This window comes from Cyprinus carpio, chromosome B6, assembly GCF_018340385.1.
Source record: "Cyprinus carpio isolate SPL01 chromosome B6, ASM1834038v1, whole genome shotgun sequence".
Classification (NCBI taxonomy): domain Eukaryota; kingdom Metazoa; phylum Chordata; class Actinopteri; order Cypriniformes; family Cyprinidae; genus Cyprinus; species Cyprinus carpio.
The window spans coordinates 12,827,646-12,842,514 of record NC_056602.1 but is presented as its reverse complement, the minus strand read 5'-3'; the positions used below and the strand labels follow the sequence as shown (position 1 = coordinate 12,842,514).

At 38.3% G+C, this 14,869-nt stretch overlaps 1 protein-coding gene across 1 annotated transcript; it reads left to right on the top strand.

Moving 5' to 3' along the window:
- Positions 1–1,676: 1,676 nt before the first annotated feature.
- psmd12 (proteasome 26S subunit, non-ATPase 12) lies at positions 1,677–6,855 on the top strand. The gene is made up of 11 exons (XM_019069843.2): positions 1,677–1,901; positions 2,244–2,303; positions 2,394–2,522; positions 3,054–3,161; positions 3,283–3,387; positions 3,824–3,973; positions 4,100–4,234; positions 4,376–4,488; positions 4,577–4,751; positions 5,101–5,178; positions 6,380–6,855. Exons 1-11 carry the CDS (start codon positions 1,794–1,796, stop codon positions 6,587–6,589), a joined length of 1,371 nt encoding a protein of 456 aa, XP_018925388.1. The 5' UTR covers positions 1,677–1,793; the 3' UTR covers positions 6,590–6,855.
- The last annotated feature ends 8,014 nt before the right edge of the window (positions 6,856–14,869 follow it).

Below are 14,869 nucleotides of genomic sequence, written 5' to 3'. Positions count from 1 at the left end.
ATGGCGACATAGGAAAAAAATATGAAATTTGGTGGTTTAAAATGATTGCTCTTAAGTTCAAGTCAACTTCAATATGCTTCAAGTTCAGTTGTTGTTATTTATGACACCTTTAAAGTTGATATAGTTTAGCATTTTGACGTAGTGACATCATGATCTTTACTGGGAATACAAAGGGCACCAAAAACTAAAAAACTTCAATTCCAAGTATAATAAATCAGAGAGGATAATACAGTTTTAGTGAAATAAGTGCTGCAATAGTTTCAATTAGAGTTTCAGTTTCATATGGCAAGGAAGGAACCAAAACTCTTCCAGGATGATAGTAGTGATGAAAATAACCTTCAGAGGAACCAGTCTTCACCGGTGGTGTATATTTAATATAATTTCTCCTCCCTCTCCTCTACACTCTGTATACCATCTGGATTTCTGACCCATTCCACACTGAAAATAAATTATTTGAACTTCCAGAGGTCTTAAAACCCTCCACAAACAGATACTAGAACGGGGTAGGTACTCTAAAGTAGGTGCCCTTATATGCTGTAAATGATACATAATGGCACCAGTCGATTCTAAATAAGGTTTTATATATAAGAACATCTCAGCTGTGGTCACAGTCTATAAAAGTCTTCACCTACAGCTCTATTTTTGTCTGGGTGCTGGTAGTTGGAGGAGCAATGATGTTGGCTGGGTACTAGAATTTTTTTGTAAAATGGTTGTAGAAAGATCGCTCATTATCAAAACATCTCCCCCTTTGAACAAATGCTTTTTTGACCATTTCCTCTGTGTCTTTTACAAGTATCGCTCCTTCCTGCAATAGTATCGAAACATACAGAACATACACATGTGGTTCAAATAACCAACCACTAGAAGGTGATATTGGCACATTTAACAAATGTGGTACACTTTGGTGTATAGCAGGGTTCCTCAAATCTTGCCCTGGAGGTCCAATGCGCTGCAGAGTTTAGCTCCAACCCTGATCAAACTCACTTACCTGTGATTTTGTAATGATCCTGAAGATATTGATTGGCATGCTCAGGTGTGTTTGATTGGGGTTAGAGCTAAACTCTGCAGGAAAGTGGATCTCTTGGGCCAGATTTGAGGATCCCTGGTGTATATTTATTTATTTATTTATTTATTTAGTATCCGAGGCTCAAATCTTGCCATAGGAGAAATATTAGATTAATTTTTATTAATCTAATAATAATAAATTTTTACTGTCAATGATATTGACAGTAAAGGACGCCAGCTATATTCATCTATATTCGGAGATTGGTTGGATGTGAGAGGAGAAGTTTTGGAAGCAGAAGAGAAAACACTGAATTTGACACTCTGCAGTTAATCAGTCATAACATATCATTGGAAAACATGAATCCGGATGTAGTGTCAGAAGTGAGCAACCTGAAACAGTCAAGCATGTTCTAATAAAATGTAAAGGATATGAGAATGAAAGACAACAACTAATAGAGATTTTAGAGATTAGAGATCTTAGAAATATAGGAATACAGCTTTCATCGAAAAATCTGTTAAATAAAGATGCAAGAATGTTCAATATACTGTTAAAATATCTAAAAGACACAGGATCAATAAGCAGGATTTGAGAGCGATTTTCTCCATCAACAGCAACGCTCCACACTCCATACCAGTAGGTGGCGGAATATACACCAAAAGCGGGTTTGCCAAAAAAGCGTCAAAGAAGAAGAAGAGGAGAAGCCGAAGAAGAAGAAAAAGATTATCAGCGAGCTACGGGTTGCAGTTATCACATTCACAGTGAATTCTTCCTATTACAAGCAGTAATAATGTCTGAGGACAGAGCTGAACGATCAGATGGACATATAGTGAAGATGGAGGTTGACTACAGTGCTACTGTAGATCAGCGTCTGCCTGAGTGTGAGAAAATGGCCAGAGTAAGTGTGAATGAGCGGCTGAGTCATGCTGAGTGCTAAAGCTAACGTTCATCAAATCATTTCAGAATTAAACTATACGAATAATGTGTTTATTTTAAACCTCAGTAGCACGTTTAATTGAAAACAAAAGTTTTTTTCTGTTGTTTTGTTTTTAGTTACGCATACATAAACTTTTGTGTAAGTAGACATTTGACTGGGTTTTTTAGCCATAGATACATCACCATTCATATTTTATCTCTGATAAACACTTACAGCGAAATGCACAATGATTTGACCTTTAGCTTTAACTTTCTAACATGCGAGGCAAAATCCTAACAACACAATGTTCTGTTTTTGTTTTTGGATGGCAGACTGCAGGAGGCCATCGAAAGTCTGCTGTCACTAGAGAAGCAAACAAGAACTGTAAGTGTTTCACTGTGATAATTTCATCTAGATTGAATTTATTAGCTCTTAAAATGCTCTGCATTGTCTGCATGTGTCACTTTTGTCCAGGCTTCAGATATGGTGTCCACTTCCAGGATCTTGGTGGCTATAGTTCAGTTATGCCATGAAGCCAAAGACTGGGATGCCTTGAATGAAAACATCATGCTACTGTCTAAGAGAAGAAGCCAGCTCAAGCAGGTAGAAATACTGTTTTGAACATATTATGGAGCCAGTGATTTAACTCATAATGCCTAATAAAAATGTCCTTTGACCACCTTTACCAGCTTGTCATTTTAAAATCTACAAAATGTGTTTTATTATTATTTGGGTAGTATGGAGAATATGCTGGGATATCTTTGTACTATACAGTGTACTGACATAAATTAAAATAAACATAATAAATAAACATAAACAAACATAATACAACATCATAAAAATGAAACATAATACAATATCTGAACATTTTTGGTAATGTAGTAAAGATGAAAATCTTGATGATGGCATAAAATGTAGAATATCAGTGACTTATTTTCATAGTAATTTTTAGCCCATTTCCACTGATATCAAGTTCTTCTTGCCATTATTTTTGTCACATGTAGTAGTTGGTTAACTAAGAAAAATCAACAAGTAAAAATGATTGATCGCTAATTTTCTTAATATCTTGTTTTGTCGTTGGTTTCCTAGGATGACATAGGTGGTTAAAAAAATTCTCTTAATTTTCCTTTACAGGCTGTTGCAAAGATGGTACAGGAATGTTATACATATGTTGATGCTACGACTGACCTGTCAATCAAACTCCGACTCATTGACACGCTACGCACTGTCACTGCAGGAAAGGTCTCCACTTCCACTGTTTTTATAGCTTTATCTGTGTACCGGATCTATTTCTTATGAGCTTGCTCACTTTTCTGCTGTAATGATCCGCTTTACACTTTATTCATGCTGCATGTATTTGTAGATATATGTGGAGATTGAGCGTGCCAGGCTGACTAAAACATTGGCTCATATCAAAGAGCAAAGTGGAGACGTGAAAGAGGCTGCATCCATTCTGCAGGAACTGCAGGTGAGTGTTAGCGAGAGATTTGCTGATCTGCCTCGTCTTCAAGCTTTTAAGGCATATTCAAACTAAACGTGAATATTCATTATGTGAACATTTCTGATTTTCATTTTCAGATTAAATTTTTCATCTAATATTTGTATTTAATTTTTAAGTATGATGTTGTTTTTCTTTATGTGCAATATTTAATTGCATTTAATATAATCTTGTAGTGTACAAACTAAAAAGTTAGTTTAATTTAATTTTAAGAAGCACATTTACTGATAAACAAGAGCATGCCATATGTTGATTATGTTATCTTGTTATGTAATCATCATGTTAATGTTAAAAGTGTGCTTTAGGTGCATCTTTTACTTTCTTTCAGCCTGAATTTGTTTCCTTTAACCTGGCACATTCACACTTGGTTTGAATAGACTTTTCTTAACATTCTAACCCTCTGCAGGTGGAGACATATGGATCAATGGAGAAGAAGGAGAAGACGGAGTTCATTCTGGAGCAGATGAGGCTGTGCATTGCTGTCAAGGACTACATTCGAACACAGATCATTAGCAAAAAGATCAACACTAAATTCTTCCAGGAAGAGGGCACTGAGGTTGTCGTTCTCTTCTGTTGTAGTCTGTTATTTTGTCTGATTTCTTGTCAGTCAGTTTATAATCTTTGTGGGTGGTGTGTTCAGTTATTCCATTTTTATAACCGTTTGATTTTCTTTAATGTTTAGGATTTGAAACTGAAGTATTATAATCTGATGATTCAAGTTGATCAGCATGAGGGGTCCTATCTGTCCATATGTAAACATTACAGAGCCATATATGATACTCCCTGTATTCTGGAAGACACCTCCAAATGGCAGCAGGTACTTTTATATTGGCATTATAATTATTGTCCTGCTTATTCTTTTCAGCTTTGCTGTTTACTTTAGTAATACCAAAAGCATTGTCGCTTCATTTGCAATCTAGTTTTATTTAAAACTGAAAATGTCCCATGTATCTTTCAGGCTCTGAAGAGTGTAGTGCTCTATGTGATTTTGGCACCCTATGACAATGAACAGTCTGATTTAGTTCATCGAATCAACACTGACAAGAAACTGGAGGAAATACCCAAATACAGGTAAAAGATCCAAAACGTACTGGGAGTTCCTGCAAGAGTTCAGGGATGTTGGGTAGAAGAGTTTACCTTTCTCATCTCTCCCTTGCAGGGATCTCCTGAAACAATTCACCACCATGGAGCTGATGCGCTGGTCATCTGTAGTGGAGGATTATGGAAAGGAACTGAGGGAGGGTTCCATGGGAACTCCGGACACTGATGTCTTCACCTACTCAGAAGAGGGAGAAAAGAGATGGAAAGATCTGAAAAACAGAGTTGTAGAACATGTGAGTTGGTCTTACTTTTGCTGAAATGGGAAGCCTAATTGTTTATATCTGTTTTTAGCCTGTCACACTTTTAAAAGAATAAACTGACACCAAATGTAAATTCTCATTAATTCTTATTGTAGTAATTCAAAAATGTAAAATGCTATAAAATGCATTAAAAGGTTGCATAGTTTGCAAAATACTAGTTTTTAGAATAATATTATTACTTTAACATCTTAATTTAAATGTTATACATTTTTGGCAAAAAAGGGAAATAGAACTAGAAATGTACTAATGTAGTTGTGATTTGAGCTATGATTTGTGTTGCCAGTTTCATTCCACTGATAACTGTCTGTCTCTCCATTACCAGAACATCAGAATAATGGCGAAGTATTACACAAGCATCACGATGGGGAGAATGGCAGCCCTGCTCGACCTCTCTATTGATGTGAGTTCTGTACTAAAATAAAACTTACTTGATGTTAAGTTCAAACAAAGTTCATTTTCGTTCTTCGTTTGGGGGCAAAAAGAAGTTAGAAAAGGCTGAGCGACGGTATACTGTTTCCGAACTTTCCAACACCCCTGTGCTGCTAGAGGCGGGGTGTAAATTAATGCTAAACACAATAAAAATTCAATGATGGTGTATCTAGGTGTGAGACGGGTACCGATGGTCAGATTATAGACAAAAGAATAATGGTAAGCAGCAGTTCAGAGTCAAGTTTGCAATACAAAAGAACCTTTCCATTTCCTTAATCAATGTGAAAGGTTCATAGTCTGAAAACTTTAACATGATGCGGAAAAAAATATTGGAGTCAGTTTGTTACTTTATTTTAATAGTGCTCATTTATTTTAATAAACTGGATAAATTATTACACCTTTTTATATTTTATGTGATGTCATGATTTGATAAAAACAAAGGTTTATTATTGTGTGTTCCTGTGGCATTTAATTAATTGTATACCTTTTAAATTTGCTTATTGAAAGAACAGCAGCAGCAGTATTTGAAACACATGTATTTGTTGCTTGCTACCTTTTATCTTTATTCTTTCCTTTCATTCTTTTCGTGGCTTTGGAAAACTTGCATCTGATGTTTCTCTAAGTTTCTTTTTGCATAACTTGGCGTCGTCGATACCAAGCTTTGTTGCAATTTTTTTTCTAGGAATTAAATGCTTTTTCTGAATCTTTAAAGTCTCTCAGCTATTAGACACAAGTGTATTTATGTTGCAAGTGACGTTGTTCTCTTACTGCCTGCCTTCCGTTAAATGAGAAATGACCCGGGAAAAAAAAATTGCATATCAAAGAAGGTGGAGTTCCAGAACACACCCACCGATTGCATAATTGCCACGTACCAATGGAAGCTCAAAGGTGTTTAGGAGCCAAAACAAACTCCCCCAGAAAGTTTGCTCTGGTCAGCTGTTTTGAACTGCCGAAACAAACTCAAAACAAACTTTGTTTCGGCCTGATTTTGTTTGAAATGACGTTATATCAGTTCGTTCTTCGATTTCGTTTGAAGTATATCGGGTCCTTTCTTTCTAGGCTATTGATCAAGGCTTTAATGTTTTCCCAATCTCTCTTTCTTAATAATAGCTAATCAAAATTTAAAACATTTCAACAAATGTTGACAACTTAAATATTTATTCTTTTTGTAGGAATCAGAAGAGTTCCTATCTAACCTGGTGGTCAATAAGACCATCTATGCGAAAGTGGACCGCCTCGCTGGTATCATTAATTTCCAGCGGCCTAAGGACCCTAACGATCTTCTGAATGACTGGTCTCAAAAACTGAACTCTCTCATGTCTCTTGTCAACAAAACTACTCATCTCATTGCCAAGGAAGAGATGATCCACAACCTCCAGTAGAGCTTGTCAGGGAGTCTTTGGTACACCTTTTTTTTTTTCTTTTCTTCACCATGTAACATTTGATTAAACAAATGTTTAATAAACTTTTGCTTCTGTTTAAATTCTGTTATTAACAACAATGTGGCCTGCACTCAGACTGAGAACAATGTTGTCTGTTTCCATAAGAAGTTTTACACTGCACTTAAGGGTTTCCCTTATGTTTTGTGTTTGTGACCTCTGGCTGTAGTTTAATAAAATAAAAAATAAATAAATCACTCTAAACTCCATATGAAGCCTCCCATCCCTCATCCTCCCTCTCTATTGTATTAAGTAAATGCCTTGTATTACATTTAAACATTATTGAAAAAAAAAATGCATAATACTATTCTGATGTTGCTCCAGCATCCACATTAAACTTTTTAAAAATAATTCTTGGTTTGTTAATTTACCATTCTGAGAAAATTCAGGCAAGGTGTACAGTTTGTTTAGGATTATTAAAATGTTTATTATTGTTACAAACATTACTTTCTTGATGTACCTTTTGAATTAAAGAATTCTTAAGCTTCCAGTAGACAGTGCTGGATGTAAGTTTATTTGGTTCCACAACCTAAGTCTTTCCAATAGAAAAAATAAATTATATATATACATACGCCGTTGTAACCACTGAATGCATTGTACATTTTCAGTTCACGTGCATCTTGAGATGGGTCATTGGTGGAGACCCACTTTTCGGTTCTGCACATCTAGCCTGACCATGTGACCATGTTAATCATGTAGTTTCATGAAATGTAGTTTAATTTATTAATGTGTATTATTAATTGAACCATAAGCTCTGTAGAGGTAGGTGTTCAACCTAACCTTCCAATTTAAGCAATGCAGATGTATTTGTATGGTACAAATACATCTGCATCGTTTAAATTGGAAGTTTAAGTTTACAATTGTTACATATAAAAAAACAACAACAACAAAAAAACTCTATGTCTCTTAATAATTGAGGACCAAAGGACACTTTCTAGTATGCATAGTTTTTTCTCCAGGTTGTCCTTCAAACTTCAGTCTAGATTGGAGGTGTCTCATCTTCAGAAGTGATTTTTTTCTTGGTCTGCAACTTCACAGTCCATTCCTATGTAGGCCTCTACCTACCATCTTCATTGAGATATCAATTCCAGACTTGGCTAAATCATTCACTATTGTCTTGGCAGTTCTTGGGTTTTTGGAAAACTCTCTCACTAGTTTTCTTTATGAAGTTTTTGATATATTTCACTTCACCCCTCTGTTCTCCACTGTGTGGGTCTCTTCAAACTTCTTGATAATACTTCTCGTGGCTGTTCTTGACACGAAAACGCTTTGATAAATGTGTATATGCTTCTCCTCCTATGTGAGCATTGATAATTCAGTTCAAGTATATTTGTATAGTGCTTTTTATGATACAAATAGTTGAAAAGCAACTTTACAGAAAATTAAGTTTCTACAATATTTAGTAGTATCTTATCAGTGGTTACTGTCAGTTTATGTGCATATGGCAGAAATGTATGGAAAAATCTATTAAAGACAATCAGACGATGAACATTATTAACAACAATTATTATACAATGCAATCAAACTTATAGCAAAATTTGGTAGTTCTGTATGTTGTTTCAAGGTTAGCATCATCTGAGGTCCTCTGAGGGGTTGGCATCATCTCTTCTAAGGTGTTCTGGATCCAGACTGGAGTTTATGTAAAGCAAATCAGAGAAACATATAGAGAAATAATTAGCGTAGCTGCTGTTCCAACCAAGTAAAATTAATTAGTTTAACCCAAGCTAAAGAATAACAATGTGCATTTGATCAGATATAACTGCAGTCCAAAATTTTGAGATGCATTATTTTGACTGCTTGGCCAAAGAGATGTGTTTTTAATCTAGATTTAAACAGAGAAGGTGTGTCTGAACCCCGAACATTATCAGGGAGGCTATTCCAGAGTTTGGGTGCCAAATGCGAAAAAGCTCTACCTCCTTTAGTGGACTTTGCTATCCTAGGTACTATCAAAAGTCCAGCGTTTTGTGACCTTAGGGAGCATGATGGATTGTAGCGTGGTAAAAGACTAGTTAGGTATGCAGGAGCTAAACCATTAAGGGTCTTATAAGTAATAATATTTTGTAACTGATACAGAACTTAATAGTTAGCCGTGCAGAGACTGTAGAATTGGGTTAATATGATCACACTTTCGTGACCTGGTAAGGACTCTAGCTGCTGCATTTTGGACTACCTGTAGCTTGTTTATTGAAGATGCAGGACAACCACCTAGCAGTGCATTACAATAGTCCAGTCTAGAGGTCATGAATGCATGAACAAGCTTTTCTGCATCAGAAACAGGTAACATGTTTCATAGCTTGGCAATGCTTATAAGATGGAAGAATGGTGTTTTTGTAACATGGGAAATATGATTTTCAAAAGATAAGTTGATGTCTATTATAACACCCAGATTTTTGACTGTAGAGGAAGTAACAGTACATCCATCTTGTTGCAAATTGTAATCTACGAGATTCTGTGTACTGTTTTTTGGTCCAATAAGTAATATCTCTGTCTTATCCAAATTTAATAGGAGAAAATTATTGATCATCCAATTTTTTACATTTTTAACACACTCTGTTAGCTTAGATAATTTAGAAATTTCATCTGGTCTCGTTGAGATATAAAGTTGAGTATCATCAGCATAACAGTGGAAACTTATCCCGTATTTTCTAATAATATTACCAAGGGGCAACGTGTATATTGAAAATAGCAGAGGACCTAGGACAGATCCTTGTGGCACTCCATATTTTACTGGTGATAAATGACACGACTCCCCATTTAAATAAACAAAGTGGTAGTGATCAGACAGGTAGGATCTAAACCATCTTAAAGCCTGCCTTTGAATTCCTGTATAGTTTTGTAATCGATCTATGAGTATGTCGTGAGTCTATGGTCATGATCTATGGTGTCGAACACAGCACTAAGATCAAGTAAAACTAGCAATGACATCCAGCCTTGGTCTGACGCAAGAAGCACGTCATTTGTAATTTTAACAAGTGCAGTTTCTGTGCTGTGGTGGGGCCTGAAACCCGACTAACATTCTTCATAGAGATCTTTTTATTTTTAATTTTTTTTTTTGCAGAAAGGAACACAGTTGAGCAGAAACAACTTTTTCTAAAATTTAAGACATAAATGGAAGATTTGAAATGTAATTTGTAATTTTACACCCAACTAGTACCAAACCCATAAAACATAATAACATCCTTAAAGCGATACTCCATCCCAAAATGAAAATTTTGTCATTATTCACTTACCCCCATGTCGTTCCAAACCCATAAAAGCTTTGTTCATCTTCGGAACACAATTTAAGATATTTTGGATGAAAACAGGGAGGCTTGAGACTGACCCATAGACTGCCAAATTATAACAGTGTCAAGGTCCAGGAAAGTATGAAAAGCATCGTCAGAATAGTCCATCTGCCATCAGTGATTCAACTGTAATTTTGTGAAGCGATGAGAATACTTTTTGTACATGAAGAAAACAAAAATAACGACTTTATTCAACAATTCCTCTCTTCTATGTCTCTCCAAATCAGCGTAGCGCCATTTTGGCAATTCTGAGCAGTACGCAAATGGCATACGCTCTTCTGTGTCAGCCTCACTGCGCAGAGGAGAGGAATTGTTGAATAAAGTCATTATTTTTGTGTTCTTTGTGTACAAAAAGTATTCTTGTCGCTTCATAACGTTACGGATGAATCACTGATGGCAGATGGACTATTCTGATGATGCTTTTCATACTTTCCTTGACCTTGACACTGTTATTTATTTGGCAGTCTATGGGACAGTTTCAAGCCTTCCTGTTTCCATCCAAATTATCTTAAATTGTGTTCTGAAGACGAACGAAGCTTTTACGCGTTTGGAACGACATGGGGGTAAGTGATTAATGACAAAATTTTCATTTTGGGATGGAGTAACCCTTTAATAACCGCCAGCTTGAAAGGTTTTGGGACGTGACCTAAAGATAACAACGAGTTTATAATATTATGAAGCAGTTCTTCTGCTACAGGTAACAACTCTTTCAGTAATTTAGTGGGTACAGGACCTAATAAACATTTTGTTGGTTTAGATACAGTGATAAGTTCATTTATCTCTTCCTGTCCTATAGTTGTAAAGCACTGCAGTTTATCTTTGGGTGCGATGGATGAAACTGAAGAATTAGACGTTGTAGAATCTACATCTGTTATTGTATTTCTGATGTTATCTATTTTATCAGTGAAGAAATTCATAAAGTCATTACTATTTAACTGTGAGGGAATATTTAGATTGGGTGGTGTCTGGTTATTTGTTAACCTAGCCACTGTGCAAAATAAAAACCTTGGATTGTTTTGGTTATTTTCTATGAGTTTGTGTATATGCTCGGCCCTGGCAGTTTTTACATACTGTTTTTTTCACGCAATTCTAAAAACTTCCAAGTTAGTTTTTCTCCATTTGTGCGCAAGACTACAAGTTTCTTTCCTGAGAGAATGGGTATTACTGTTATACCATGGCACAGTACGTTTTTCTCTAACCTTTTTCAATTTGATGGGGGCAACAGCTTCTAATGTATTAGAGAAGATAGTGCCCATGTTGCCAGTCATTTTGTCTAGTTCATGTGTATTTATGGGTACACAGTGCAGTTTAGATAAATCAGGCAGGTTATTTGCGATTCTGTCTTTGGTGGCTGAAACAATAGTTCTGCCCGGACGATAACGTGGAGCCATATTGTTAATATCAGTAATACACAGAATGCACAATACAAGGAAATGGTCAGTAACATCATCACTTTGAGGTATGATATCTATATCAGTAAGATCGATTCCATGCGATATAATTAAATCTAGCGTATGATTAAAACTATGAGTGGGCCCGGTGACATTTTGCTTGACTCCAAAACATTTTATTAGGTCAGTAAACGCAAGTCCTAATGCATCATTTGTATTATCAACATGAAAGTTAAAATCTCTGACAATTAGCGCTTTACCAACGGTAACCAATAGGTCTGAGAGGAAATCTGCAAATTCTTTTAGGAATTCTGTATACGGCCCTGGTGGTTTATACACAGTAACCAGAGCAAGAGATATGATAGATTTCTTTTGAATATCTGACAGTGTTACATTAAGCAAAAGTATTTCAAATGATTTAAATCTGTATCCTGTTTTCTGGGTAACATTGAGAATATCACTATATATTGTGCAACACCTCCCTCACGACCAGTCTGACGGGGCTCATGCTTATAACAGTAGTTTGGTGCAGTAGACTCATTTAGACCAATATAATCATTTGGTTTTAGACAGGTTTCAGTCAAGCAGAGTACATCAGAACTATTATCTGTGATAATTTCATTTACAATAACTGCTTTGGGTGTGAGTGATCTAATGTTTATGAGCCCAAACTTTAGAAATTGTTTTTGTTCATTTATTTAAAATTTTTCTGGTTTAATCACGATAAGATTTTTTGCAGATCCTACATTATTTATTATTTAAATTTATATATTGACCTCACTATTCACTATTTGGGGAACAGACACAGTCCTAATAGATTGGACAGCGCAAGTACTTCTATCATTTATGGGGGGAAGAACAAAAGCCATCATAGCAGTTATTTGAGAATTGGCTTACTAGTCATATGGAGCATAGAGTCCTGGAGATGTTGTCCAACAGGAGTTCTGCTCCGACTCTGCTGGGGTGCAGGCCATCAGCACGAAAAAGCCTAGGACGAGCCCAGAAAATATTCCAATTATTAACAAAGAGCAGTTTCTGTTCTTTACATCACAACGATAACCATTAATTTAAAGCAAAAAGTCTACTGAACCTTTCGTATCCTCGTCGATACCTGGGGAGCGGTCCTGACACGATGATCATCACCACGGGCGTTGTGCTGCGCACCGTCTCTGTCATGATCCTGGTTTCTTCTCCTCTTTCTCTGTCTCCCTCTTGTGGTCACACACTACTCGCACACTCACTCACACAATCACGCACACATCCACTCCTCCGCTCATTATCTCTTTCAGCTGGTTCCCCTTTCGTTCCCTTCTCACCTGTCCCCTTTTTCCTCTTGATTGTCTCTGCTTCTTATTCCCTCTTCCTAGCCCTGTCTTGTTGTCGGATTATTCAGTGACCTCTCGTGAGATACGTCTGTTCTCTCGTCCTGTCCTGTCTTGTCTGTGGAAAGTGAAATCATAATTTCTGCTGTGAGTTATACTGCTATTGGACTGTGTATTATCCAGCTGTGCCTGTTTGCAGAGTACCTGTTCAGCGCTTGCCCTTGGCTGTTCACCCTGCCCTCTGTCTTCACTATTTCTGACTGGCTGAATGCATCTCGGGGTCCCTGCCTCTGTCCTCGTGGAAGTTTATGCAGATTTTCTTTGATCCAGTCGTCTGGAAGTTTCTGTTCTGGCTCTGATTAATGCCTGTGATTTTGTGTTCTAATTACTCAGTGAAGACGATTTACTTTATTCATTAAAGACTGTTAACTGCATCCCACCCTGGTCTTCCAACAGAATAATCTGACCAAAGGATTGACCAGGCGAGTGGTAACCCCCTTCTCAATGCTATTGAGCTCCAGGGCGCTCTGCTGGGTAAACATGAGGAGGATTTATCCACCGCGAGACGTGCCGTTGACTCCCTGACCGCCCAGCTCTCGGATCTAACCCAGCAGTTCCATTGCTACCGTCATGAAACCACTGCTTCAGCTGGACAGCGCGACTCTTCTGAGCCACGTATAAACAACCCACCGTGCTACTCTGGCGAGCCTTTACAGTGCCGAGCCTTCCTTACCCAATGCGAGGTTGTATTTTCCCTCCAGCCGTTCACTTATGCCAAGGATCGATCTAAGGTGGCTTATGTGATTTCTCTTCTCAATGGACGAGCTCGAGAGTGGGCGGCAGCAAACTGGGAGGCAGAGGTAGACTGCATCTTCAAGTTTTCTCTTTTTAAGGAGGAGATGATCCGAGTCTTTGACCGGTCTGCACACGGTGACGAAGCATCCCGCCTCCTATCCACCCTGCGCCAGGGGAAGAGGTCAGTCACTGATTTTTCAATTGAGGTTCCGAACCCTGGCCACAACGAGTGGATGGAACGGTCCGGCACTCATCGCCCGCTTTCTCGAGGGCCTGAACTCTGAGATTAAGGATGAGGTCTTTGTCCGAGAGGTTCCTAACAGTTTCGATTCCCTTGTCGAGCTGGCTCTCCGCATCGAAAGACGCTTTGACATGCGATGAAGGGCTCGCTGAATGGAGGCTTCGTTACTTCCCGCTTCCACAGAGACCCAGCCACCACTGCCATCTGGTGCTGATCCCGAGTCAATGCAGCTAGGGGGGCTTCGTATATCCACAAGGGAACGCCAACGCAGGATTATGAATCGCCTTTGCATGTACTGTGCTGCCGCTGATCATTTTGTCTCTAGGTGCCCAGTAAAAACAAGCGCTCGTCAGTAGGCGGAGGGTTGCTGGCGAGCGCTACATCATGGGTCTCTCCATCTAAGTCCTGCACTTCCCTTCCCGTACACCTCCACTGGCCGGGATCGTCAGTTTCCTGCTCTGCATTGCTTGATTCGGGGAAGGAGGGGAACTTCGTTGACGAGACTTGGGCTTTGGAACAAGGTATTCCCCTCTTAAATTTACAAGACTCCACCCCCCTGTTCGCCCTGGATGGCAGTTCCCTTTCTAGGGTACAGAAAAGGACTTCTCCCTTGACTCTCACTGTTTCAGGAAATCATAGAGAGACTATTTCTTTTTTTATTTTTTTCATTCCCCTTTTACTCCAGTGGTTTTAGGCCACCCGTGGTTAGTTCTCCACAACCCCCAGATTAACTGGGCGGAGGGCTACATTTTATCTTGGAAATTGTCTTGTCATGTTGATTGTCTGTCTTCTGCTGTGCCCCCTGTCTCGTCCGTAACCAGGTGCCAGGTGATTTGTCTGGAGTTCCGGAGGAGTATCACGATTTGCGGGAGGTCTTCAGCCGTTCCCGGGCCACTTCTCTCCCCCCTCATCGCCCGTATGACTGCAGTATAGATCTTCTCCCAGGTACAACGCCCCCCCGGGGAAGACTATACTCGTTATCCGCTCCCGAACGAGAGGCGCTCGAGAAATACCTTTCTGACTCGCTCAACGCCGGTACCATCGTTCCTTCCTCGTCCCCAGCGGGAGCCGGTTTTTTCTTTGTTAAAAAGAAAGACGGCTCCCTGCGTCCCTGCATAGACTATCGGGGTTTAAATGATATCACTGTCAAGAATCGTTATCCATTACCACTGATGTCATCTGCCTTCGAA